Below are 27,652 nucleotides of genomic sequence, written 5' to 3'. Positions count from 1 at the left end.
CTAAAATGTTCGAGGTTCGAAATTCGATTCGAACAGCCGCTCACTGTTCGAGTGTTCGAATGGGTTTCGAACCCCATTATAGTCTATGGGGAACATAAACTCGTTAAGGGGGAAACCCAAATTCGTGTCTGGAGGGTCACCAAGTCCACTATGACACCCCAGGAAATGATACCAACACCCTGGAATGACACTGGGACAGCAGGGGAAGCATGTCTGGGGGCATAAAAGTCACTTTATTTCATGGAAATCCCTGTCAGTTTGCGATTTTCGCAAGCTAACTTTTCCCCATAGAAATGCATTGGCCAGTGCTGATTGGCCAGAGTACGGAACTCGACCAATCAGCGCTGGCTCTGCTGGAGGAGGCGGAGTCTAAGATCGCTCCACACCAGTCTCCATTCAGGTCCGACCTTAGACTCTGCCTCCTCCGGCAGAGCCAGCGCTGATTGGCCGAAGGCTGGCCAATGCATTCCTATGTGAATGCAGAGACTTAGCAGTGCTGAGTCAGTTTTGCTCAACTACACATCTGATGCACACTCGGCACTGCTACATCAGATGTAGCAATCTGATGTAGCAGAGCCGAGGGTGCACTAGAACCCCTGTGCAAACTCAGTTCACGCTAATAGAATGCATTGGCCAGCGCTGATTGGCCAATGCATTCTATTAGCCCGATGAAGTAGAGCTGAATGTGTGTGCTAAGCACACACATTCAGCTCTACTTCATCGGGCTAATAGAATGCATTGGCCAGCGCTGATTGGCCAGAGTACGGAACTCGACCAATCAGCGCTGGCTCTGCTGGAGGAGGCGGAGTCTAAGGTCGGACCTGAATGGAGACTGGTGTGGAGCGATCTTAGACTCCGCCTCCTCCAGCAGAGCCAGCGCTGATTGGCCGAATTCCGTACTCTGGCCAATCAGCACTGGCTAATGCATTGTATTGGCGTGATGAAGCAGTGCTGAATGTGTGTGCTTAGCACACACATTCAGCTCTACTTCATCGGGCTAATAGAATGCATTGGCCAATCAGCGCTGGCCAATGCATTCTATTAGCTTGATGAAGCAGAGTGTGCACAAGGGTTCAAGCGCACCCTCGGCTCTGATGTAGCAGAGCCGAGGCTGCACAAGGGTTCAAGCGCACCCTCGGCTCTGATGTAGCAGAGCCGAGGGTGCACTTGAACCCTTGTGCACCCTCGGCTCTGCTACATCAGAGCCGAGGGTGCGCTTGAACCCTTGTGCAGCCTCGGCTCTGCTACATCAGAGCCGAGGGTGCGCTTGAACCCTTGTGCACACTCTGCTTCATCCAGCTAATAGAATGCATTGGCCAGCGCTGATTGGCCAATGCATTCTATTAGCCCGATGAAGTAGAGCTGAATGTGTGTGCTAAGCACACACATTCAGCACTGCTTCATCACGCCAATACAATGCATTAGCCAGTGCTGATTGGCCAGAGTACGGAATTCGGCCAATCAGCGCTGGCTCTGCTGGAGGAGGCGGAGTCTAAGATCGCTCCACACCAGTCTCCATTCAGGTCCGACCTTAGACTCCGCCTCCTCCGGCAGAGCTAGCGCTGATTGGCCGAAGGCTGGCCAATGCATTCCTATGTGAATGCAGAGACTTAGCAGTGCTGAGTCAGTTTTGCTCAACTACACATCTGATGCACACTCGGCACTGCTACATCAGATGTAGCAATCTGATGTAGCAGAGCCGAGGGTGCACTAGAACCCCTGTACAAACTCAGTTCACGCTAATAGAATGCATTGGCCAGCGCTGATTGGCCAATGCATTCTATTAGCCCGATGAAGTACAGCTGAATGTGTGTGCTAAGCACACACATTCAGCACTGCTTCATCACGCCAATACAATGCATTAGCCAGTGCTGATTGGCCAGAGTACGGAATTCGGCCAATCAGCGCTGGCTCTGCTGGAGGAGGCGGAGTCTAAGGTCGGACCTGAATGGAGACTGGTGTGGAGCGATCTTAGACTCCGCCTCCTCCAGAAGAGCCAGCGCTGATTGGCCGAATTCCGTACTCTGGCCAATCAGCACTGGCTAATGCATTGTATTGGCGTGATGAAGCAGTGCTGAATGTGTGTGCTTAGCACACACATTCAGCTCTACTTCATCGGGCTAATAGAATGCATTGGCCAATCAGCGCTGGCCAATGCATTCTATTAGCTTGATGAAGCAGAGTGTGCACAAGGGTTCAAGCGCACCCTCGGCTCTGATGTAGCAGAGCCGAGGGTGCACAAGGGTTCAAGTGCACCCTCGGCTCTGCTACATCAGAGCCGAGGGTGCGCTTGAACCCTTGTGCACCCTCGGCTCTGCTACATCAGAGCCGAGGGTGCGCTTGAACCCTTGTGCACACTCTGCTTCATCAAGCTAATAGAATGCATTGGCCAGCACTGATTGGCCAGAGTACGGAATTCGGCCAATCAGCGCTGGCCAATGCATCCCTATGGGAAAAAGTTTATCTCACAAAAATCACAATTACACACCCGATAGAGCCCCAAAAAGTTATTTTTAATAACATTCCCCCCTAAATAAAGGTTATCCCTAGCTATCCCTGCCTGTACAGCTATCCCTGTCTCATAGTCACAAAGTTCACATTCTCATATGACCCAGATTTGAAATCCACTATTCGTCTAAAATGGAGGTCACCTGATTTCGGCAGCCAATGACTTTTTCCAATTTTTTTCAATGCCCCCGGTGTCGTAGTTCCTGTCCCACCTCCCCTGCGCTGTTATTGGTGCAAAAAAGGCGCCAGGGAAGGTGGGAGGGGAATCGAATTTTGGCGCACTTTACCACCTGGTGTTCGATTCGATTCGAACATGGCGAACACCCTGATATCCGATCGAACATGTGTTCGATAGAACACTGTTCGCTCATCTCTAGTAGGGTTGTTTGAACAAAAGCGTAGAATGGAAAAAAAAAAAAAGGTTACTAGGGCCCTACCAAATACAGGGGGCAAAACATACTGATAGAAATTTTTAAATTTTTTTTTTAAAAAATAATCACTTCTTTTTGAAAGCTAACATACATTATATAAATTCCAGAACGGTTTCAGAGGGTAACATTGATCATTACACAGACCATTTTATATTTTGGCCTCAATATAATGTATGCAAGCAGAGGTGCTGACATGGCACACATATCTACTCTAGAAGAAGTACCAAGAAGTACAAGAGGCTTTTTTATTGACTAATAGGACTTTGGACATAGGGAAGTTATATATTAGTGTCACCCAGTTTTCCAGCTAGGGAATTAATCCGTCAGTCTCTATTTTGTGATGTTATTTGATGTTAAAACAGTGCATTGCCCTCTAGGCCTCTAGAATAACCATACTATAGTACCAATGAATTTTTATTGTTCTTGTGTTTCTCTTGGAATCATGTACGGTATTTACAGTAGCTATGTGTTTATTTTGTGTAATATTAACTAGTTCTGGACCACTTGTTGACTTTATATGCCCAGGTGTCCATGTTTAACGTTGCATGGACATATATATATACTTCCATGCGTGGTTAAGCAGATGCATAAAATCGTGCAACTGTAGGATGGGGTTACTGACTGTTACTACAGCCAGACATCCCCTAGGGAGGTTTATTACCATCTTTGCCTTTTTTTTGTTTTGTGCTATTCTAGACATTTTTAAATTTTGAATTTTATTTTTGACTCTTTGCCTTTCAAACGTCATAACTTGTTTATTTTATGTTCACAGAGTCATAGGAGGGCTTAATTTTTGTGGGACAAATTGTACTTCATAATAGTACCATTTAATATTTTGTGCAGTGTACCCTGAAGCTTGAAAAAATTCAGAATGGGGTGGAATTGGAGAAAAACTGTTTGTGCAGCTTTCTTATGGGCTTTGTTTTTATGGCGTTCAATGTGCAGCCAAAATTACATGCATCATGTATTCTATGGGTCAGTATAATTCCAGGGATACCAAACATAGGTAGTTTGATTACATTTTAACCACTTCTAAAATCCAAAACTTTGCAAAAAAAACCCAACATTTTCTAGAGTCGCTATATTCTAACACACGTAACTTTTTTATATTTGCATGTACAGGGTGTCTTTGTTGGTAGGGTCAGATATACTTTTTAGTTATACCACTTTGGGGAATGTATATTGCTTTGATCACTTTTTATAAAAAATTTTATGAGAATCAAAACATGAAAACAATAGTGATTCAGCTCTTTTCATTTTTTTTTTCCAGCTACAGCATTTACTGTATGGGAGAAATAGTTTAATATTTTTAGAAGTTTGGCATTTTTGGACACAGGGATACTTATTGTGTTTTACTTTATTTAAATATGTGTTTTAGGGAAAGGGGGATGATTTGAATTGATTTATTTTTTAACTTAGGAGGTCTTGCAATCAGTATAATAATACTTTAGAGAACTGGCAGTTTTGGAGGCCACTCTGCTCCTGAGCGGCCACTATATTTAAATATCCGACATCCATACTATGATGGCAGATTCGGGAAAGGGTTAAAATAAACGAAAAACATGCAAAACCCTATATGCGACTGAAAAAAAGGGAAAAAATTATTTGAATAACTCAAAATAAAAAAATGTTATAGCCCTCAAACCCACATGTATAAAAAAAACAAAAATGTGTCTGGTCCTGAACCAGGGACCAATGGTTAAAAGACATGACCTCAAACCACGAGATTTACACCCCTGAAAAAAAATATTACTAAATGAGATCATCTTACCTACAGCTGTCTATCTAGCAAAAGTTGATTCACTTCAATCCGCCTCAAAATCAGCCTCCACAAAAAGCCTCCCAATAGCTTTTTTTTTTTCCGCTAGTGGAAAAAAAGCGACATGATTTTTCTTCAGGCAGAGTCCGCCTGAAAAAAACAATGGAAGTCAATGGGAAGTGGAAAAACCGCTAGCGGTTTTTGATGCAGTTTTTGACGCTGTTTTTGCAAAAACTGGTTCAAACACCGCTAGCTTTTTTTTCAAGGTCCATACACTGTGCTGTAAGAAAAAAACATTTTCTAATTCCTGAAGTGGATTTTGGTAAGTTCATATGGGTAGTTGCGACTGGATGCCGGTGCAGTGCCCTGGCATCCAGTCGCGCACTCCGCTCCGGATTAGTTCCAAATGAATGGGCCTAGTTGGGAGGGAGCGTCTTCAGGCGGATGTTGCGAGGCGAATCCGCCTGAAAGAAAGAGAATCTTGCTTCTTTTTTCCAGGAGCCGGAACAAACGGCTCCCGGAAAAAAGAACTGACTGGCTCCCATTGATTTCAATGGGAGCCGTCTTTTTGGTCAGGATTTTGAGGCAGATACGGCCTCAAAATCCTGACCAAAAAACCTGTGTGAACTTACCCCAAAATTCTCGCCAAAAACAACTTCCATAGACCCTATCCAAGGTATGCACAGCTATAAGCTAAATGTCTATTGTAAGGCTGAGGTGTTCCACAATGTATGGATGGGATTCGCTATGTAGTGACTGTAAAACGCTGCGTGGGACCACAGCCTTAAAAACACCTGATGTAATAGTCACAGCTGCATATTGTCTTAAGGCAAACTGAAGTACTATTATGTCAGATGCCTTATGTCAGTGAGTGGCATATGGAGCAGGTGTTAGGGGTTGTTCACACAGCCACTTGTGACCGTCAGTAGTGTCCGTTGCTGACAAGATTTTAGCAATGGACACTAGCAGAACTGTCACAAATCCGTTAAAATTTCCACCCATTAGTGACCATTAGTGTCCATTTTACACCAAATCCATCACATGTTCATTGTTTTTCACGGACAAAAAATCCGAGTTGCAGGACTTTTGTGTCAGTGAAAAAAAACGATTGCATGACAGACTTCAATTATCCGTTATTTTTTAACATTAAAGTTTATAGGTAACAAACAGTAATGGACTGATACTGATGTTAAATGTGACAGTTTTTTTTAACTGATCCATTTATATATATTTTTTATCATACCGTATATCCAATGGTAATGTGAACTCATCCTTAGTTAACATGCTGCTCCAACACCTTCAGTTTGTTTATACTTCCCCCATCAGCTCCACCCCCGGCCCCGTGGCATGTTCAAAGGCATGTTTTTGGCAGCCCAGAGTCTGAGCAGTGGCCCGTGGGTCTGCCAGAATCACATACCAGGTTGAACCTGCTGATATTAGTATAGGCTGACTTACTATTTCTACTGCAATACACAGTTATTGCAGTGTGTCCTGTGGGACATTCAAAATATGTAAAAAAAAAAAAAAAAAATCAAAAGTGTTAAACATTATTTAAGATGTGCTGTGAAATTGATGGAAAAAAATTGACAAAAAAAGCCAGAAGTGATTATTTTCTGCAAAATATGGTAAAAAAAAGTGAACATATGTACTATAAAACAATACCAATAAAAAGCACAGCTCCTCCTGCAACAAATAAGCTCCCAACCAAATTTGTCAAAGGAAAAATAAAAATGCAACACCTCTCAGAAGATGGCGATGCAAAAAAAAAAAGTATTTCTTTTTCCAAATGGGTAATGTACTGCGAAATTAGGATTGCATAAAAATATATATATAAGGCTAAGGCGAAGCGCATTTTTTTGTGCAGTGTTTTTCATTGTGTTTTCGCAGAGTTTTCATCTGTGGACTTTCTGCCCCTATTATACCTATTTGGAAAATGCCAGCATTTCTGCAGGTATAATTGACATGCTATGATCTTCAAAACTTGAGTGTTTTTTTCCCATATTACAAAGCAGGCAGAATAAATGACAGAATTCAGAGATCTTGAAAACCATTAAGGAATTGATATAGAAATATATTGGAAAATGTTAAACAATAATATTTGCTCTTCCACATTTACATGAAACTGGACAACCCTTTTAATATAATGACAAATTTGTATGATTTCATGATTTCTGCCATTACTATCTCTTGCAATAAAACTGGCCATAATTATAAGACGTCTATATGCCAAAATCACTGATGATAGTTATGACCAACCATCCAATGTGTATAGGTCTTTCCAGACTCACCACAAATATTTGGATTTTGAGTGCCTGTTCCAGTGGCTTCCCCCTCTCTCCCTATTTAATAAATGTTCACTGCTCAGCCAAGTCAAGTGTGCATGTGAATGGGGAGATAGGTGAGAGGAAGACAAACTACTAAAGATGTACTAAAAAGGATAAGTGGATGGTGACTCTAGCAAAATCTGCATGTTTCTTTTTAGCTGAGGGCGGGTTTACACCAGGGCCCGATCTCCGTTTTGCAGGATTCCGTTTCCTGCCCAAGAAACTGGACAGGAGACAGAAACCTGCAGTCAGTTTTCAAACTCATTCATTTGAAAGGGTTTGGAAAGTGTCCGGCCGTGAGCGCCTGTGAGCATTTTGTGGTCTCCGCGGCAAAACCGTTTTTTTTAACCGGACACAAAGTTGGACATGCAGGATACAGTACCCAAATGAATGGCCCAACAGAAGTGTGTCTCAAGCCACGGATGTTGAAAAAAAATCGCTAGCGGAAAAAAACTGCAAGTGCCTCCCATTGAAATGAATGGAAGGCATTTTTGCATGTGTATTTTGAGGCGGAATCCGCCTTCAAAAAACTCTGTGTGGACATACCCTAAGGCCATTGGAGGCTTCATTACAATGTACACCCGTTGAGGTCTACCAGGCTACATGTGTAACCACTGTTTTAGTGGTCTGCCCCTAGTTGTTTGGGTTCCTTGATGGACCTGAACAATGGTGAGACAGCACTAGTGTGATCCTAGTCTTAATTGAGATCTGTTGGAAAATGTGGCGAAGAAACAAAATACCCAAGATTCAGCTTTTTCTTCCAAAACATCATTTTTATTTACTTCGTGTTATCACGTGTTTCCCCTGAAAGTAAGTCATCCCCTGAAAGTAAGACATAGCAGAGGTTTTGTTGAATTGCCCAAAAGTAAGACATCCCCCAATAATAATCTTTCTGCGCAAAGATTGTATGAAGAAAAACATTGCAGCCAGCTGAACACTGTGTGCGATGTTCTGTGTGCACAGGTATTCCGGCTGCTGACACTGCTGTGATACGTTGTATCCACTGTTCCTGCTGCTGTGGGATGAGCTGGGAGATGCCCGCTGTGCACATACGACGCTTAGTGTATACTAAGCGTCGTATGTGGCGGGGGTTCCATTCTCCCAGCTCATCCCACAGCAGCAGGAGCAGTGGATGCAACGTACGGTATCTCAGCAGAGGCAGCAGCCAGTTTTCTTGTGCACACGGAACATCGCACACAGCGTTCAACCAGCTGCAATGTTTTTCTTCATACAGTCTATGCGCAGTAAGCACATCTCAGTGTAGTACAGTGATGGCAGCAGCACAAGAAAATAAAATAAGACATCTCCTGAAAATAAGACATTGCATATCCTTAGGACCAAAATTTAATATGACACTGACGTATTTTCGGGGAAACATGGGTAGATGTCAGAGACTTTGAGACTGGTCCCAAGTACCATAGATCATATTTGTACTAACTGAGGTTGTTTACCCTGTATAGCCATTAATCTGTAATGTTTCTTCTTTATTGATTAACTAGCTTTTACCCGCGACTTCGTCTGTGGTGTTTGGAGAATTGGGTGGAGACAGACGTGTGAAACTGTGAGATTATTTGAGAAAAATGTGGTATTTTATATTGCATATGTAGTCATATACACAATTTGTTTTTATTTTTGGATCAAGTTTTTTTTTTTTAGGTCAGGTGGTATATGGTAAAGTTGAAATGTACATACTATACTATATACCACATTGTAGGATTTGTTATTTTCTGCCAAGACATGTGGAGTTAAAAGAATCAGCTCACAAAACAGGGCTACGTGTTTCGGGAACATGTCCGTTGGTGATGTCATGAGGAAGGGACATGTCGCGGAAAGGTGTAGGCCTGTTTTTTGAGTTGATTCTTACAAGTGGATATGTGACTTTTTTTTTTATAGAGGAATGTAATAAAAGGTATATATTAATGTATCTGAAATGTCTGCACATATTGGGATGAATGATTGAATGGATGACTGAATGGATGTGTGGGTGGGGGGTCTTACTTGTTAATGGCTGCCATGAGCATCGGGCCTCCGCGTGTGGAGACCCAGTTGCTATGGTGACCAGACGGCAGGAAAGTGTCCGCCGTGAGTTTGAGAGTGGTGGTGGATGTGGCGGAGGGCCGTGCCGCCGCAAGAAGGTTGCGATGGTGGTCCTGTACGCCTTGGGCCACCGTATACCCGGCGTAGAAGAGGTTTTGACGATTTCTTAAAATTTTCTAGGGGGGGAAGTGGTGTTATAGGCCGGAGGTAATGTCATGTGTCAGCTGGCCGGGCGGCTGTGTTGAAAGGCTGGGGCGGAAGACAGAGGAGAAAGAGCAGGGCCGCTTATCTGTATGCTGTGAACTTACCGCTGAGTGTGCAAGCAGTGAAGGTAAGTTGCAGGGTCGGGGATGACTGTGGAATTGCGGCGCCAAGTTGTGGCGGTGCAGGCCAGGCTGTGTGTGCGCTGTGCGGTCTGACGTGTACGTGGGAACTGTGCGTGTGGCGTCATCAGTGGAGTGCAGTTAGTGTGAGTGGCCAAGCGGTGGCGCGCAGCTGTTGAGAAAAGATGGTGGTGCCAGAGCGCCACCTTTGTTATTCTGCTTAACGTGACTGTGTAAGGTCAGGAAATACATGTAAATGTGACGTAGTGGGGTTACGGCTACCGTTTGGGGCTGGAAATGCAAGGAAGTGTGTGTGATTGTACAGCTGGGGCTAGGAGTCCTACATTTGAGACCGTCCTGCTAAGCAGCCATGTTGTTTAGCGGCACGAAAAGTAGCATAGGTTTCAATCCCAAGGAAAAACTATGATTGTGGAAAATTTGAGGGAAATCCGTCCAGCCGTTTCAGCGTGATTGAGGAACAAACATCCAAACATCTAAACATCCAAACACACAAACTTTAGTAGGATACAGTTTATTAGAGCATTTTTGCCCTACTCTGTATGTAGTAAGACTGTTTTGATCCTGCACAGTTATACTTATGCTAACCAGGGCCAGTTTTAGATAAAGTGGGGCCCTGGGCAAGTTTACAGGTGGGGCCCTAAATTTCAAGGAGTGGAATACTATACATACTATACTATACTAATACTATACTATACTATACTATACTATACTATACTATACTATACTAATACTATACTATACTATACTTTTTTTCTCCACATGATTTGTGAGCACACTACACAGAAAATGCACGGATCCCTTTATAGTCTATGGGCTTCGTATAGTTTCCTTAGTTAAGCACTGTTTAATGCGTAAAGGTTTCCATTCGGGGGGGGGGGGGCGTGTCCCCAAGTGGACTCCCGGAACGGAATACCGAACGCAGATTTGAACCGGGAACCTTAGGAATCAAAGATTGAAGATGCTCGGTTTCTGCTAAAATGAGTCCACTGAAGGACTATGGAACCTGCAGATTTTATGCAGTAAAGCCAAGGTCAGTCCATCCCACATCGCTGCACGTGCTTACACTTTGGGCACATGTGATGTGGACCTGAGCTTCACTGCACACACAGATCGTGTGCCAGAGTCCATCAAAGGACTCATCTCAGAGGACACTGGGCATTTTTAAGTTTTGTTACCCTTTACAACTAAACTGTCAGATAATGATAAAAGCGCAGTGTCATAATGAAAAATAGTCTTAGTTGCCCATAACAACCAATCCCAGCACAGCTTCCATTTTTCAAAGGCACTATAAAATGGAAGCTGTGCTGTAATTGGTTTCTATGGGCAACTAAAACCATTTTTCTTTATGACCGTTTTCATAAATGAGTCCTAGTGAGTCTGTGCAGACTGGCTTATGACCGGCCAAAAGCAAATGATCATGCCAAGTACTGATATTTTTGGTCAATTGCTGGCCAAAAATTCCCAATTGTTTTTTAGGCAAAATCTGCCGTTGCTCATTATGACTCATGAATGAACATTAATAATATTTTAATGATTGATTGACTGCTGAAATTAGCCATTTTATCTGATCATCATCTAATGTGAATAGCCAGCTTTAGGCTGAGGCCCCATGCTGCAAAAATGCAGCGTTTTTTTGTTACAGATTTTGCTGCAGGTTTTTTTTTTTTAACCAAATTTAGGAGTGGCTTGAAAAGGATTGGAAAATATAAAGGAAGTTCTTAAGACGTTTTCCTTCTGTTTAATGCACTCCTGAATTTGGCTCATAAAATTGCAGCAAAATCTGCAACAAAACACACTGTGTTTCTGCACTGTGGCGTTTTAGGAACATGATAAAGTGGTTCTCCGGGACCTGAAGATAATGCTTACTAATGTCTCACTCAGATCAACTGTTTCAGCTGCTTAAAGCTGTATATGGAGGTATATGGTTGGAGGCAGCTCGGCTCTCATTCAAGTGAACGGGAGCTGCAGTTCTCCAGTGCCACCATTACAATGTACAGAGTCGTAAGATGTATACAGGTTACGGGTCCATACATTGTATTGATGGCTACTTGCAACTGCAGCTTTGCTCCCATTCACTTGACTCGGATCCTAGTTGCTACTAGATGTATACCTTGTATCCAGCTTCAGGTAGCTGAAACAGCCGATCGGTGTGGGGTCCCGATGTCAGACACCCACTGATATGTGTGGGGTCCCGATGTCAGACACCCACTGATATGGTATCCATTACCCTTAGGTACCCTTTAAGATGTTTTAAGTGCAGGGGACATCACATTGCAATTATTATTTAAAGAGGACCTTTCACCATTTGGAGCACATGCGGTTTAATACACCGCTGGAAAGCCGACAGTGTGCTGAATTCAGCTTTCCCTTTCTGTGCCCACGGTGAAGAGCTATCGGTGCCGGTACCGTAGTTCCTCAATGTCAGAAAGGCGTTTCTGACAGTCAGTCAGGAACGCCCTTCCTCACAGCAGTGCCTATAGCGCTGTACTGTGAGAGGGTGCGTTGCTTACCGCCCTGCTCTCACAGTACAGCACTATAGACACTGCTGTGAGGAAGGGCGTTCTTGACTGACTGACTGTCAGAAACGCCTTTCTGACAGTGAAGAGCTACGGTATCAGCACCGATAGCTCTTCACCTGGGGCACAGATCATGAAAGCCGATTCAGTGCACTGAATTAAGTGTACTGTCGGCTTTCTAGCGGTGTATTAAACCGCATGTGCCCCAGGAGGTGAAAGGTCCTTTTTAAAGGGGTTTTTGTCATCTCCTACACATAGAATAGGGAATAACTTGCAGGTCGGTAGGGATCTGACTCCCACTGATCAGGAGATCAGGTTGGCAGTATGTTCACCGCTTCATTCATTTCAATGAGAGTGCTGGCAATAGCTGAAGTACAGTGCCATCTTTGGCACTTCCACTGAAGTGAATGAAGCTGAATGTGCTGCCCAGAATCATTGCTCCATTCAGTGATCCCCACTAACCTGCAAGTTATCCCCTATTCCATGTATAAGGGATAACTTGCTTTAGGGAGAAAACCCCTTTATCTGTTACTGAATGCACCAGACTGCAGCAGACTGACCTGTATTCACTCGCTGTACACCTTATAGCTGCCATTTTAAGTTGTTCACTTGTTACACTGTACAAGAAGAGAGCACACAGCCAGTGTCTCCTGCCCCAGCCTAAGTACATAATCTGCAGGTCAGGACAGCTCCTGTGCCCCCTGCTGGGCTGGAGGCGGAGCTACCAATAACACAGCCAGGAAGCCCCTCCCCCGAATCTCTGCCCGGCGCTGCGCTGCTAAAAAACTGAAAGTAAATAAAGGTTTATCACCCATAGCTGCCGCCTTGTCTCTGTCACCGTCCGTTGTGATTGTCAATCTGACAGTCCAGACTATCGTTCATAGCCTGGCTCAGCTAATGGTGATGAAGTGCTGAACACGGGGGGGGGGGGGCTTAAGCTGTCGGGGCCCTGGGCAATTGCCCAGTTTGCCCCCCCCTAACGCTGGCCCTGATGCTAACCAAATACTAATTACATTTTATACTAAAATACGCTATCAGATAGTATAAACCCATATATGCATGAGCCAAATGTCTAATTCTCTGTAACATAGGGTAGCATAGTGGAGCTTTAGGGTGCATTCACAAGTAGGAAAATGATGAGGAATTTGGTGTGGAATTTCAGCGCTGAAAAAAAAGCCTCCCATTAACTTCAATGGATTCCTTCTTCTGCAAGCAGAAATTCCTCACCAAATATCTCACCATTTTCCTCAGTGTGAATGGACCCTATTACATTATAAAAGACAAGTCACTTTTGCAGTCAGCAAGGAATCAGTTGCAGTAAATTAAGTAAAAAAAAATTTGAAATGGAAGAATGTCTCCTTTGTGTGAAATACTCTTGATGTGTCTATTTTTTCCTGTGTATTGATAGCTGACCTTATGCCTACTGTTTTAGTACATACTACCAGGCCTAATAAACATTGACAGAAACAGACCTTGTAGTATTACTGACAGTACAATGACAATACATGCAATATTGTCATGATGAGATGTGCATTACAGTCAGTCAACAGAAAGCTACCTATGACATATATTTTCATAAAACAAAAACAAAATAAGAAAAAAGTTGTTGGCACTATCCTCCTCTGGGATTCAATCACTCGCTTTCAAAGAAACAGTCGGATCTCACTGCACATGTGTAGTGGTGCTCAGCCAAGTCAACAGTCCATAAATATTCTACAGACACCAAGTCCATAAATATTGTAATAAAAAGAATAAAAGGCGGCACTATCCATAAAAAAAGCTTCTTTATGCTTCTTTATGCTTCTTTACAGCACAATCACATAGTAGGTAGTTGGGAAAAATAATATATAGGCGACAGCCTTTTTGTGTGCAGTCATACTTCCTCAAGGCCTCCCTATATATTTTCATTGTTGGCAGAAAGGGGTTAAATTCTTTGGTGCTATTATGGCAGCCATTGTGCTCTACTCTTCATTTCTTGTGACTGGTTCGTTACCTCTTCCTTTCATTACTGTTAATGGTGATTAATGGGCCAGATAATAAATATTTCTGGTAATCTAACAATAGTTTTAATGGCCACTATTTCTACAAGCCAAAACGCCTTTCCTGCTAAAGCTGTAATGACTGGAGCTATTGCAAAGTAGAAGCATGTAGCATTGCCAACTATACAGTCTAGTGGGGAAGGAAGTGAAATTGGGGGCACTTTTTGATGAAGGGCACGTTTTGTTTGCGTACAGGGAAATCTTATTGCTACAATGATATTTTAAAGTATAAAGTTGGAGGAAAGTCTTTTCCAGTGTCATGACAATATTGTTTATGCACAAAACAAAAAAAATTGTCATGGAGGAACTTGATTGTATTTACAAATCTCTGACCTTAGAGACATGGTCATACATCACTTATCCTGATACATGTCTGATCACTGATAACAACTACTGGGACTCAATTAGAGTGGTGGTCTGATGTGAGATGAAATACTTCACAGGTCACATGCACCCTGTCACTATACTTGACTGTTTTCTTCAGCCCCTTAAACATGAAATGAAGTCATAGTGAACAAGTGAACAAGCTTTACACTCCTCCTCACTACAGTTGTGCAGTGGGTAGTAATGGGGGGCTCAGTTGCCACAATTTAGTGATTGCTGAGGTCCCAATGATAACACATTTATGTTTATAATCTTGCATGTGGCTAAGTGATAAATGTCCATATTGGAACAACTCCAACAGTTCATCTGAACATCTTTGATTTAAAGGGGTTTTCCAGGCAGAGTTTTTTTTTATTTTTTTATAAAGGTCTGTTAGTGCTGGTAATTGGTTAATAAGTACACCCATGTACCTGTAGTAGTTTTTGAAGTGATTTCTGGGTGTCTCTGGTTGCTGCTGCATCCTCTGTATTTGTTTACATGCTATTACCTTCCTGCTATGCTGATTCCTGTGTAGCTGCTGCACTGACTCCCTCTCACTCAGCCCCCTCCTCCTCTCACTCCATTACAAAACCCTGCGTCTCACTAAGCCTAGCCCCTCCCACTCTCACTGATTAGTGATCCTGCCCATTACTAGCCCCTTCCACTCTCCCCCATCTCCCTGTCTAAGCTATTCCACACACTACTAGAAGATAGGAAGACAGCAAGGAGCCATCCCCGGACACTGAAAGGCTTGGTAAGTATTGATGGGGATAGGGGAGGCGGAAGAGTCATGGTGACGTTCCGTTTCGGAATCGGTGAAACAGAACATCACCGGATTATCAGAAAGTGTCTCTGGAGTGGTCACATGACCGCTCCAGGGATATGAGTAATTATAGAATTTTTTTAAGTGAATTAAACTAGAAGTTAAATTTAGTTTAGGGGTTAATTATCAGTTTATCTTGGACCCTAGGAATGCCACACAGGCTGAAACTATAAGTAAATAAAAGTGACAGATCTCAGAACTGAATTGGAATTTACTTAAGCATTTTCATTGTTTCTCACTTTGTTAGAAATTAAAAAAGACATTGAGCTACATCTCATCTACATGGGTATCTGGTGGGAATATTTAAGTCTATTACAACCAATTAGACACCACAGATGTAATGTCTAGTATTAAAAGGTAATACAAGTAAGTGTATACTGACACAACAATTGCTATATATCTCAGACCTAAACATTAGCCTTCTGTATCAAACACTCCAATAGAGTGTTCTCTTTCAATGTTTTTCTAGAAAATGAATGCATATGGAACATGTAATACCCTCTTTATCTAGTCCATCATTACTGTGAAACCGCATGTCATTGTGTTGCTGCCGCCTTTATCTAAACTTAATCTAGTATTTTATAAAACGTGGTCTCCTCCTTTCTGTTAAAAATAAACATTCATAACTATATTTCATTATAACAATGAATGTTGCTGCACCTACTATATCGTGAAGAATCAGCACGTTAGCATAGTCCATCACTATAATTGTCTATATGACCTTTCTGTATGTGGTAAAACTGTTGTAGAGGCCCCATACTTGTTTAGAGCCAAATGAGGATATGTAAGAATTTAGAGGAATGGGAGTTTTTGTTCACTTTTTTAATAAATATGCTTCATTTGGTTAAACCAGTGTGTGACGTCCAATTCATTTTTCAGACTTTGCATGTGGTCTTCCCAAAATCATATGTGTTTAGAGATACATTTTTTAGAGAAATCTCATTGTCAGACATTTGGTTATTTATTGGTGGTGTTGCTGTAAATAACCATGACACATTTATTTTTGGTTTAGGGATAATTTATATGCTTTTCTGATTTCACAACTCACATTCTCCTCATGGTTGTTTCCAGTGCTATTTTTGTAGACATTACATTGCTATCCCCTTTAGTAACATGTTACTGCTGGCCATATGCATTATTTGTTACATGGTTTGGCTTCTTGAATTTTTGTTTCTATGTTTCCTTGAATTGGATTGGCTAATTTACAATTACATTAAGTACTTGGTCATTTTTCTGTTTCAAAATTTTTATTTTATGAATACCAATTTTGTTTGAAAGTTTTATTATTTCATTAATACTACCACTACTGTAAAATAGAGAATCATAATAAATCACATTAAGTCATGTTTAGGCAAATACAATAGAGATGGACTATGCTAAACACAGGAATTGAGATTTTAACCCAATTTTCTGATTCTTCCTGTTATAGGAGGATGCAGTTTGACCCACAGCCTTTTTTCAGAAAGAACTTAATTATTTGACCTGTGTTGTGCAAATGGCTGGAATGTCGAGGAGGAACAAGATTTCCTATGGATAGAATATATGGTAAGGCCAGAATATTTTATTAAGTTTAAAAAAAGCCACTCCAACCTTATACACTCATCACAAGGGCAATTCATAACCACATAGTAAATCAGTGATCAATCCATTAAAGGGGTTTCCCCATCTCCCTCTCTCACCAGTTTTGTTCTTCTGTCTCTTCTTTTCACTTCCTGTTTTCTTCAACAAACTGATTGGTGGGATTTGACTGTTTGATGAACAGAACCCTATGAAGTATCTCAGTAGATATAGACATTGCCTCAGGGTCAAGGACATTAGGGGGCCCAATGGGCCCCTGTTTTTTTTTTTTCTTTTTAATAGGCTATCTGCTGGAATAACCTTAGCAGGTAAGGGGCCCTATTTAGTTACTGATCCCCGCTCTTCTGCAGAAGCAGGGGCAGCTGTGAGCAGGAGTGGGATTGGTAAGTAAGGCCGCGGGCCCGCAAACCCCACAAACACTGCTACCATAACACTCTGGGGTCTTTTCAGATTCCAGAGTATAATGATCAGAGGGCCAGGGGAGATGAGGGAACATAAAAAACACTTTTACTTATCTCTCCTTCACTGCGGTAGTCTTCGGGCCTGTTTGGTGATGTCCCAGAAGTCACGTGGGCCAGGCCGGCATCATTGTGCGTCATGATGCTGGCCTGGCTCATGTGACGTCTGGTCCAACATTGAATATGGGCAAAAGTAAAAAACAGTGCGCTGGAGCCAGGGAGAGGTAAGTAACATTGTTTTTTTATGTTTGTATCCTCCCCTTGGTCTCCGATCATTATACTCTGGGGTCTGAAAAGACCCCAGAGTATAATAATTGTTCATGGATGATCCATAATGGGGCATAATAGGTAAGTTCCAAATTTTTTTTACCAATCACCGCCTCCCAGGCCAGCCATTGCTATGGTTCTATTACTATTCTATTAGTAATATAATTGAATGTATTTCACAATACACTGCAATACATTGTATAGTATATAACAATAAATTGTATATACATAAAAAATGTAATAAAAAGTGATCAAAACATCAGACCTTCCCCAAAATGGTATCAATAAAAACTACATATTGTCCCACATGAATAGACATAATACCCAACTCCGTACATGTAACTATGAAAAAGTTACAGGTGTCAGAAAATAGCAACACAAAGAAATTTTCTGTTTTTCATTTTTTAAAAGGTATCAAAAGATTAATACTACTATATCATTTAGTACTGTCGCGATTGTACTGACTCACAGAATACAGGTAACGTGTATTTTTTTACCACTAAGTGAATGCCATAAAAAGTGAACCCATAACAAATTGGAACAAATGCATTTGTATCCAATTCCACCTCAGTCTGAATTTTTTCCAGCTTCCCATTACATTGTAAAATATGTGGAATGGTGCCATTACAAAGTACAATTTGTCCCGCATACAATAAGCCATCATGTAAACTGAAAAATAAAAAACATGCACTTGGTGGTTAGGAGGAAGAAACGCATAAGCCAAAACAAAACTTGGCTTGGTCTTTAATGGGTTAAAATTGACATTTAAGTGCTTGTTTTTTATGCAGCAGGTTGTACTTTTCTATGGCGCCATTCTGGGAAAACCTTTAACTTATTGATCAAATTTTCTTAACCTGGTCTATGCAGCCTGCAAAAGTAGGGATGATTTTTTGCAATTCATTAGCATTGTAATCCATTGCATTAGTGATCAGACCCCCTGGGGTTCAAGACCCCTAGGGGGTCTAATAAATGCAAGACAAATAAATAAAAAAAAAGTAAAAAAAAGTATTAACAATTCAAATCACCCCCCTTTCCCTAGAACACATATAAAAATAGTTAATTTCTGTGAAACACATACATGTCAGGTATCCCTGTGTCCGAAATCACCCGCTCTACAAATCTATTAAAATATTTTTCCTGTACGGTAAACGCTGTAGCGGGAAAATTAGTCAAAAGTGCCAAACCGCCGTTTTTTCACTGTTTTGATTCTGATAAAAATTTCAATAAAAAGTTATCAAAGCAATAGCATTTCCTGAAAATGGTAGAACTAAAAAGTACACCCAGTCCTGCAAAAAAAGACGCCCTATGCATCCTTGTACATGGATGTATAAAAAAAAGTTACGGCTGTCAGAATATGGCGACTTTTAGAAAAAAAAATTTTTTGTTTTGGATTTTTTTAAGGGGTTAAAATTTATATAAAACCATATAAATTTGGTGTCCCCAGAATCATAACGAAACACAGAATACAGGGGACATGTCATTTTGGCTGTACAGTGAATGCTGTAAAACCAAAGCCCATAAGAAAGTCGCAGAAATGGACTTTTTCTTCAAATTCACCCCATTCTGAATTTTTTTTCCAGCTTCCCAGTACATTATAGAGAATAATTAATGGCGGCATCATGAAGAAAAATTTGTCCCGCAAAGATTAAGACCTCATATGGCTCTGGGAGCGGAGAAATAAAAAAGTTATGGGGTTTAAAAGGAGGGGAGTCAAAAACGAAAAACAAAAATCAAAAAATGCCATCGGCGGGAAGGGGTTAAGGACCTTTTTAAACGCTTAGGAAGCCTTTGCAGCTGTTTTGGGTTAATTATTCAAATTTTCTGAGATAATGACTTTTCCTTGGCTGTAAGCCATCGTTAACATAAATAAACACTTGAAAAAGTTCACTCTGTTTGTAATGACTTAATATAATATATGTGTTTTTCAAATGAATTACTAAAAAAAAAAATAACTTTTTGATGATATTCTAATTTATTGAGATGCACTTGTGGTAATTTAGTTTTTGTGGTAACGTCTTATTGTTTCCATTTGTACCATTTTGGGTTGTAAATTATTTTTGGATAATTTTTTAGAAATTTTTTTTTGGAGGCAATGTGACTAAAAAAAAAACAACTTTGTTGTTTTTTGTTTGGAATTTTTTGAGATTCATGTTTTATTTGTATCCTATGGGCTGTTATGGAAACATCAATACTACATATGGCTATTTATTTTTAGTATTTTTCAGGAAAAAAATGTATTCCAAAAATGGCTTTTTATTTATTTATTTATTTAGTTTTATTTCATGCTTTAAATCTTCATTTACACTTAGTCACATACTGGGACTTGTACCCTAGATGGCACAATTGTTATTATTATAGATAGAAATGCTTCTCCTGCTGGCAAAGTATTATAGAGGGGCTTGTGAAGAACTATTGTCCTGAGAAATGTAGACCCCTTAACTTCTGAGTAGATTAGGAAAAAAGTCAAACCTCATTTTATATGACTATTATTTACTCCAATGAGAGCTTTAAATGGGTTGTGTATGACCCAAATATATCATGTCTGTTGGTTACACGTCCATCCCATTAAAATGAGTGGGACTGAGCTGCAGCATGGCCATGTGAATAATGGACATAGTGAAATTTCATGAGAACAGGAAAGTAGCCATGTTTTCAAAGTCCTGCACAACTCCTTCAAAATCCTTATTCAATCAGTTCCCGAGCAGCTACAGGAAGACAGTATGTGTTTTGTAATTTATGTAATTAACCTATCAGGAGTTTGAGCTTTATATGCAGCAGTTCATGCTAAAAATCACATTCCTAACTGACTGTATATTTTAACTATTTAAGCTTGTACTGCGAACAATAATTTGAATTGACCATCCCCCTTTACAACTGTACATACTACATTGAGAACAGTTTTTAATTTAAAACATTTAAAACAATAAAAACAACATAAAAATAAAGCCCTATGTGTCAGCGGGAAAAGACGCAAAAATTTGTTGAATAATCCAAATGATAAAATTGTTACAGCCCTAACCGCACATACAAAAAAATCCTAAAATGTGTCTGGTCCTGGACCACAAATTGGCCCGGTACTGAAGTGGTTAATCAAAGTTTGTTGAAATAGTACTATATATTAAAGGCCTAAAGCAGGCTGCATCATTAAAGAATTAAGTAATAGCCACTAAAGCAAAGGTAGGGGCATTAATAGAGATGATGTAACCATATAGCTAGGTTTTAACTTGGGACACCTCTACCCTCAGCCCCATTTGGTGTAATGCCCCCTTTACTGGCCCCCACACAGGATATACTGCCCCTTTATACTGTCACCTTTATTGGCCCGCATGCAGCATTCCGTTCTCATTACAGCCCCCTATAATCTTCCCGTTCTTCCCTTCATCAAAACATCAAAAAGATGCCATGTGAGAAGATAAGCAAATTTATGTGAAACATTTACTAAGATCAGGCCATTTTGTATTCACCAGAACACTTTGAAAGCCTTATTAAAAATTATTGTTTACAGCTGCTAATATTATAATATACAACAAAGTTTAGAATGATTCAAAGTGCCATTCATAGTGTTTTATAGGAGCTAGCCCCTTCATTGGTTTGTGTGTGCATCTTTGTATGACCATAACACAAGAATCTATAATATGGCACACTCCTCTATCAATTTTACTGTTCTTCTTTGGTGTTACTTTCCTGGTGTTGATCTCTTTCAGTGCAAGACCCACAACATTTTTTTTTTTTGGTGGCGGTGGGGGGGGATGGAAGAGCAAAACATATTTGGACAGCATATCAATAAGACAACTTTCCTAACATGGCAAACTTTGATAACACTGCTCAGCTCTATAGTGTTTCTACAGAGTAAATTAAAATTCACCTTTGCTAGTTTGCCCTAATAACTAGAGCAGAGTTCTTATCAGTGGAGTGGATTGCTCAGCAGTACTGGGGAGAAGAAGCTGGCTTATTGTCCTATGTTATTCCTATTATTCCTAATAGCCAGTTCCTATTATCTTCCATGCTCCTTTATGCTCATACTCCTTATTTACCTATTACTTATCTAACTTAGCAGGTAGTGTACAGGACAGATTAGCACATGTTGGGACACTGACTACTGTAGTCACATCTAGGGATCCCCTTTCTGATTACAATATGCCTTCCTTTTCCCTATCTCAGCGACAAGATACTTCACAGTTTTTTGGTGTTTAAAGCACTATTATATACTATCAGTGGCGTAACTACCGCCGTAGCGGCAGAGGCCACAGGGCCCGGGACATTAGGGGCCCGGTGACAGCCGCTACCGCTGCTATCATTATACTCGGGGGTCTTTTCGGACCCCGAGTATAATGATCGGCGGCCCGGGAGAGGTAAGAAACATAAAAAACACTGTTACTTACCTCTCCACGATTCGGGTAGGCTTCGACCTAGTCGTCTGACGTCTCATGACCCCGGCCTGCGTCCCGGGTCATGTGACGTCTGACGTCATTGAAGATGGACTACTTCGGAGGCCGACATCATAGGAGCCGGGTGATAGGTGAGTAACAGAGTTTTTTAAAATGTTTTTCTTCCCCTGGGTCTCCGATTATTATACTCTGGGGTCTGAAAAGACCCCAGAGTATAATAATTGTTTATGGGTGTCCACAGTCGGACATAATACTCTGTGCAGGGGCCACTATGGGGGATAATACTGTGTGGAGGGGCTACTATGGGGCATAATACTGTGTTCAGGGGCCACTATGGGGGATAATACTGTGTGCAGGGGCCACTATGGGGTACAATACTGTGTGCAGGGACCACTATGGGGCATAATAGAGCGCGCAGGAATGCGTAGGAGGTAGAGATGAGCGAACAGTAAAATGTTCGAGGTTCGATATTCATTTCGAGCAGCCCCTCAATATTTGACTACTCGTATCGAATATCGAACCCTATTATAGTCTATGGGGGTAAAATGCTCGTTTCAGGGGTAGGCAACATTCAATCAAAATATACTTACCAAGTCCACGAGTGAGGGTCGGGCTGGATCCTCCGAGAAGTCTTCTCCTTGCAGTGTCCCCGCAGCATCTTCCGGCTGTGAATTCACTCTGCCAGGCATCGGGCCTGGGCAGAGCCGACTGCGCATGCCCGCACTACAAGCAGACATGCGCAGTCGGCTCTGCCCAGGCCCGATGCCTGGCAAAGTGAATGAAGATCCGGAAGACGCCGCGGGGAAGCTGCACGGAGAAGACTTCTAAAGGTAGGAGAAGAACCAGCGTTGATTGGCCGACTGTATAGCATTCGGCCAATCAATGCTGGTTCTGCATCGAACTTTTACATTCGAATAGCGAGTGGTACTCGATCGAGTACGAGTATTTCGAATACCGTAGTATTCGATCGAATACCTACTCGATCGAGTACTACTCGCTCATTTTTAGTAGGAGGGGGTCGGTCGAGGTCTTCGGCGTTGGTGTCGGTTGGGGGGGGCATGTCAAAAGTACGCCACGGGGCCCTGCCATTCCTAGTTATGCCACTGTATACTATATATATTACATACTAGTCTATACTTTAACAAGGTCCTAATAGAAATACTGAGGGGTACAATTAGCCCAATCCTTATTGGTGATCACAGCCAAGCAAAGAACATGTCTGTCCTCTCTGACAAGAGCCAGGGAGCTGTAGCTGTATACATGTTCACAAAGCATTTGGCTTAATAACAGAAGGTAAATCAATAAACTATATTGTCTTTTCCAATAACATGAGATCTTTGAACGTGCACACTGTACTGCATGTTTGCATCTTCTTATTGCTTGCATTGTCTATTCTGCATAGATGAACAGTTAAATGCAGAACAGAAGAAAAAGAGGAAACAAAGGAGAAACAGGACTACATTTAACAGCAGTCAACTGCAAGCTCTTGAGAGGGTGTTTGAGAGAACACATTATCCAGATGCATTTGTAAGAGAAGATCTTGCACGGAGAGTTAATCTCACTGAGGCCCGAGTTCAGGTAAGCCCAATCATATGTACTGTGATCTCAAACATTATTAAGACAATAGATAGAATGAAAGTCATTCAGAACTGATTTACTCTAGATTGGATAGGCTGTGATCCCTGGATTCTTCTGTCTTAGGTCCCAAGCACATGACTGTAGATTTTATCTGCAATTGCAGATAAAAGTACAGACCCATTCATTTCTACGGGCCTATATGCAATATAGCAAATCACCATTTGTTCAGTTTACTTATAAACCAAACAATTTGGAACATTCAGGACTAATCCGTCTAATTACGAGCGGATTCACGCATCTCTATTCTTTTGTAAACCATGGTGGCATTTTTTTGTCTTTTACTTTTACTAGTCTACCTGACAAACTGTTTGATTAAGATGTCCACTTGCAGCATCCTGGAGTAACTGCTGTTTCTGTGTTTGTCTATTGTGCCTCCACGTTTTGTTGGTTTGTCCCGTTTTATATGTTGTATGTTAAATGTCAATGCTATTGCATCTTTTCTTGTTATTTTCCCCCCTCTTCAGTTCAAACTATGCCTTGGTTCAGCCCTGGCCAATCACAGGACACTGGGCAGGGTTGTAAAGGGACTCTAGTCCCTGGTGGCAGATGGGATGCTCAGTCTAGTGTTAGCAGCCATCCTGCACAGTTATGAAGCAGAGCTGTGCAGAGGCAGGACAGGATTGAACCCTAATGGCCGTCAATTACAGCCCCTAGGAAAACTACTTATTGCCCCAGGCTCAACCAGAGACAGCCCTGAGACACGGAATGAATTTCTGCATGATTGAGAGAACATTTGCCAGGAGGAGCAATGGAGGAACTGACAGGAGAAACTCATTCGGGCCTAGTCTCCAGGTAACCAGATTCCTATCAGGACTCCTTGTCCTACTATAACCCCCATCATCCTAAATTGGGAGTGGCATGAGAGGAGGAGTAGTTGGGGACTTTGCATCCTAGAGCTTGTTGCATCTCTGGGCAGCCTCCCTGGGCATCTCTGGGCAGTACCCCCATCTCCAAGCTGCTGGATTATGCTGTTGAAGTTAATAAATCGTTACCTGGTTTTCACTGTATACCTGGATTCCTGAGTCGTGCCTGCATAACATCAGAGCCCTTCTGAACTCCACCACACTGGCTCGGAGTAGAGAGTTCTCTTCTCCAACAAAAAGTGCCCTGGGAGAAATTCTACTACTACCATACCTCCCAACTTTTAAAGGACAGGAAGAGGGACAAAATGTGGGCGGGTCAGGGGCCACATATTGCAGCGCTGGAGTCCTGGTGTTCAAATCCCGCCAAGAGAAGAAAACCATCTGCAAGGAGTTTATATGTTCTCCCTGTGTTTGCATGGATTTCCATCCCATATTCCAAAGACATACTGATAGGGAGAAAAAAAAGTACATTGTGAGCTCTATGTGGGGCTCACAATCTACATAAAAAATAAATAAATCTGCCCATTCCCATACATTTCTCGTTGGGTACACCCTGTGGTCCAGATCTCCCCCCACAGTACACCCATGCGCCCCACATCTTCCCCCACACTGTAAACCCTGCACCCCACATCTCTCCCCCCACAGTACACCCATGCACCCCATATCTCTTCCCCCACAGTACACTCTGCACCCCACATCTCTCCCACACACAGTCCACCCATGCACCCCATATCTCCCATATCCCTCCCACAGTCCACCCATGCACCCCATATCTCCCATATCCCTCCCACAGTCAGCCCTGCACCCCATATCTCTCCCCCCACACACAGTACACCCTTCACCCCACATCTCCCTCATACAGTCCACCTTGCACCCCACATCTCTCCCACACACAGTCCACCCTGCACCCCACATCTCTCCCCACACAGTTCACTCTGCACCCCACATCTCCCCCTCACACAGTCCACCTTGCACCTCCCATCTCTTCCACACACACAGTTCTCCCTGAACCCCATATCTCTCCACTACACAGTACACCCTGCACCCCACATCTCTCCCCCCATAGTACACCCATGCACCCCATATCTCTTCCCCCACAGTACACCCTGCACCTCACATCTCTCTCGCACAGTCCACACATGCACACCACATCTCCCTCCCACAGTCCACCCTGCACCCAATATCTCTCCCCCCTACACACAGTACACCCTGCACCCCACATCTCCCCCATACAGTCCACCCTGCACCCCACATATCTTCAATATAGTATCTTATACCCCGCATCTTTCCATCTTCCTCCATTGCACGGGATACAACTTTTCTTCTTGCGAGCACAGACATACCTACCCAGTCACGTGACCGTTTGATGCCAGACAGGTTCTTCTGAGTACAGTATTTAGTCTTTTAGCAGGTGGTGATCGGGGAAAAATTTGTTAATATGCAAAACACTTCAACGGCATAGCGGGACATGCAGTAAACCATCCGGACAGTCCCGATTTTAAACTGCTGTCCTGCCGTCCCGGACGGTTTACTGCATGTCCCGTGGAATCCGGGACGGTTGGGAGCTATGCTACCACCACCAGCAGCCAGTATTGCTGCAGGACCCCCTTGACTGTGTTTGGCCCTGGAGTGGTATTGGAGTGTATGAGGAGTGTCTGTGGCCTAGCAGGTGGCACAGCCAGCACCATTACTACTCCCATCCTCCGGTCTCCTCCACTGGGTTGCAGCACTCTGAGCATACACGCTTAAATAGCTGTTTCAAATATACTTCAGCAGCAGCTCAGCTGCAGTGGTGGCGCTCGTACGCTGTACAGAGGACTGAGTTTTCTATTTCCAGCCCTTTTCAGTGCATAGAATGGGCACTGGAAGCAACTCCATACAGCTCATTGGTCTGGGGCCCATCTGTTGACCCTCTACTGATCAGGTATTTATAGCCTAAATTTATAGTCAGAGGTGTCTTGTTCGAAAAATACTGTAAGTACTGTATATGTTCAGCTATCGTTGAGCTTGGATTGTGGAACCTAGTCGATGGACCTTTACTAATTTGAGCACCGCTGTTCTTTACTGTTTGTCAGGTAGTGTTGAGTGCTGAATATTTACATTTTATAATATATATACATCTATATTTAAGGTTTGGTTCCAGAATAGAAGAGCCAAGTTTCGAAGAAATGAAAGAGCAATGCTTGCAAATAAGAACGCATCTCTTCTCAAATCATATTCAGGAGAAGTGACTGCAGTTGAACAACCTATAGTACCAAGACCAGCTCCACGACCAACTGAATATCTATCCTGGGGTCCAACACCCCCTTATAGGTAAATGTTTCTAATTTTTATAATGTTAAATATTGCTGCAAGTATACTGAGAAACATCCTAACAAAATTAAAAGGGATGGCTCATTATGTACAATTATTCCCTATCCACAGAATAGGGAATAGGTATCAAAATGTTGGGAACCTGACTACAGAGTACCCTAGTGATCAGGAGAATGGGGTACTGAATTCCCCCCATGCCTCCTCTGTGTGCATAAAGTGCCAGTGCGCTTGTATGATCTGTGCTTCATTCACTTGTATGCCAGAGATTGCCAGGTCATGTAAAAGCACTGGAGATTTATTCACATGGAGGAGGCATGATGGAATTTCAGTTCCCCATTCTTTAGATTGCTATGGAACTCAGTGGTTGGACCCTAACAATGTAACACTTATGTGTCTAGGGGAGAAGTGTCTTTAAAGAGACCATCTCTTAAAAGGGAGTCTGTCAGCAGGAAAATCAATATCAAACTAATGACAGTGTCTTGTAGGGCTGCATCTACTCTTTCCAAAGATACCTTTCTTATGCTGCACTGCAGCTCCATTTTCATATTCTTATGTAAATTAACTGAAAAGGGGTGTGTCTTCTTTTGCCAGAAATTTTCTCTGCCACTAATTACAGACAAAGTATTACAAATTGAGATATGTCACTCAAGCAATGGGGGGAGGAGCTAGGCGGCAGCTAGTGGGGATTATCTAGAGCAGAGAGTGAAGCCTCAGCAGGAGAAGAGACACCCCTAAAACACTTTTCAGCCAATTTGTATTAGAATAAAACAGTGATTTTTATGACTATGGACAGTGGCATAACTAGGAATGATGGGGCCCCATGATGAACTTTTGACATGGACCTCCCCTTCTTGACCAACACCAAACACCTCGAACGACCGACCCCCCCCCCCACATTCCTGTGCGCTCTATTATGCCCCATAGTGGCCCCTGCATACTATTATGCCCCATTGTGGCCCCTACACACAGTATTATTATTTTTATTATTGTTTATTTATATAGC

General features: G+C 42.2%; 1 protein-coding gene across 2 annotated transcripts in view; it reads left to right on the top strand.

Annotated features, from left to right (window-relative positions):
* PRRX1 (paired related homeobox 1) overlaps positions 1–27,652 on the top strand; it is a 60,130-nt gene that overhangs the window by 7,256 nt on the left and 25,222 nt on the right. For both annotated transcript variants that reach the window (XM_075287853.1, XM_075287854.1), the window contains exons 2-3: positions 23,238–23,413; positions 26,468–26,649. In XM_075287853.1, the coding sequence (XP_075143954.1) occupies positions 23,238–23,413; positions 26,468–26,649 (358 nt within the window). The remainder of the gene's footprint in view (positions 1–23,237; positions 23,414–26,467; positions 26,650–27,652) is intronic.

Source organism: Leptodactylus fuscus, chromosome 9 (genome assembly GCF_031893055.1).
Source record: "Leptodactylus fuscus isolate aLepFus1 chromosome 9, aLepFus1.hap2, whole genome shotgun sequence".
Classification (NCBI taxonomy): Eukaryota; Metazoa; Chordata; class Amphibia; order Anura; family Leptodactylidae; genus Leptodactylus; species Leptodactylus fuscus.
The sequence above is the reverse complement of the archived record's forward strand: the minus strand, read 5'-3'. Positions and strand labels throughout refer to the sequence as shown.